The sequence below is a fragment of the Eimeria tenella genome, genomic scaffold, assembly GCF_000499545.2.
Source record: "Eimeria tenella Houghton genomic scaffold, Eth_scaff41, whole genome shotgun sequence".
In the NCBI taxonomy this organism is placed as follows: Eukaryota; Apicomplexa; class Conoidasida; order Eucoccidiorida; family Eimeriidae; genus Eimeria; species Eimeria tenella.
The window spans coordinates 32103-33068 of NW_013543345.1; the positions used below are offsets into that span (position 1 = coordinate 32103).

The window sequence follows — 966 nt, forward strand, 5'->3', positions numbered from 1 at the left end:
GCTGCTGCTGCTGTTGCTGCTGCTGCTGCTCGGTCTCCTGCTAGGCCCCTCATAGACAAACGCATACAACTCAATGGCGCTGTAGTGGGGCCCCCATGGGTGCCCCCAGGTGGGCCCCTATGGGGGCCCCTAGGGGGGCCCCTAGGGGGAGCCCCCAGCAGTACCCTCATATGGTTGGGGGCCCCCAGCTTGGGGGCCCCCCAGCTGCAACGTTTCCCAGTGTGCCAAATCTGCAGCAGCCTAGCAGCAGCGGCGCTGCTGCGCAGCTTCATTGCTGCTGTTTGCTGTATCTGCTGCTGCTGCTGCTGCTACTTCTGCTACTGCTGCGGCTTCTGCTGCGGCTTCTGCTGCTTCCGGTGCTACTTCTGCTGCTGCCGCTAGTGCTGCCGCTGTTGCTGCTAATACTGCTTCCGCTTCCGCTGCTGCTGCTGCCGCTGCTCCTGCTCCTCCTGCTGCTGCTGCAGGTGAAGAGGCAGCAGCAATTAGTCCTCAAGGGTCTTTCAGAGTTTGTGTCACAGCCGCAAGCAGCAACGCGCCGGGGACGGCGGCGCGCAGTTCATGCTGAAACAAGAGGCAAATAAGGAAACAAATGGAAAATAAATAAATAAATAAACAAATTCGACTCAAGTAAAGCTACTTAATTACAATTATAATGCAGCTTTCGATAAAACTAAAGCGCGCCGAAGCCCCGCTGACTTGTGGCTGCTGCTGGCCGGCGGAGGTGTACGTACAGCTCAACAGTCGAGCGAGAGGGACGAAAAGAAATAAATAAAGATAATAAAAGATTAAAATAGCTTAAATGGATTTAATTTGCGGGTTTTCATTTCTAAATGCGCCGAATTATTTATTCAATTGGAGAAGATCCCCAGATCCAGCTTCCCATGGTTCTCAACAGCCCCCGATACCTGAGGTGTATGTACACCCCAGAAACTGCGTTTTTTCCTTCTTTTTTCGCTCCATCCTTTG

The 966-nt window shown here is 53.5% G+C and overlaps 1 protein-coding gene across 1 annotated transcript in view; it reads right to left on the reverse strand.

Annotated features, from left to right (window-relative positions):
- Positions 1-240: 240 nt before the first annotated feature.
- The window catches only part of ETH_00022530 (uncharacterized protein), a gene marked incomplete at both ends in the record, with an annotated part of 3066 nt that continues 2340 nt past the window's right edge, over positions 241-966 (reverse strand). Inside the window, 2 exons of the mRNA XM_013376852.1 lie at positions 241-458; positions 906-961. Coding sequence (XP_013232306.1) covers positions 241-458; positions 906-961 — 274 coding nt within the window. The remainder of the gene's footprint in view (positions 459-905; positions 962-966) is intronic.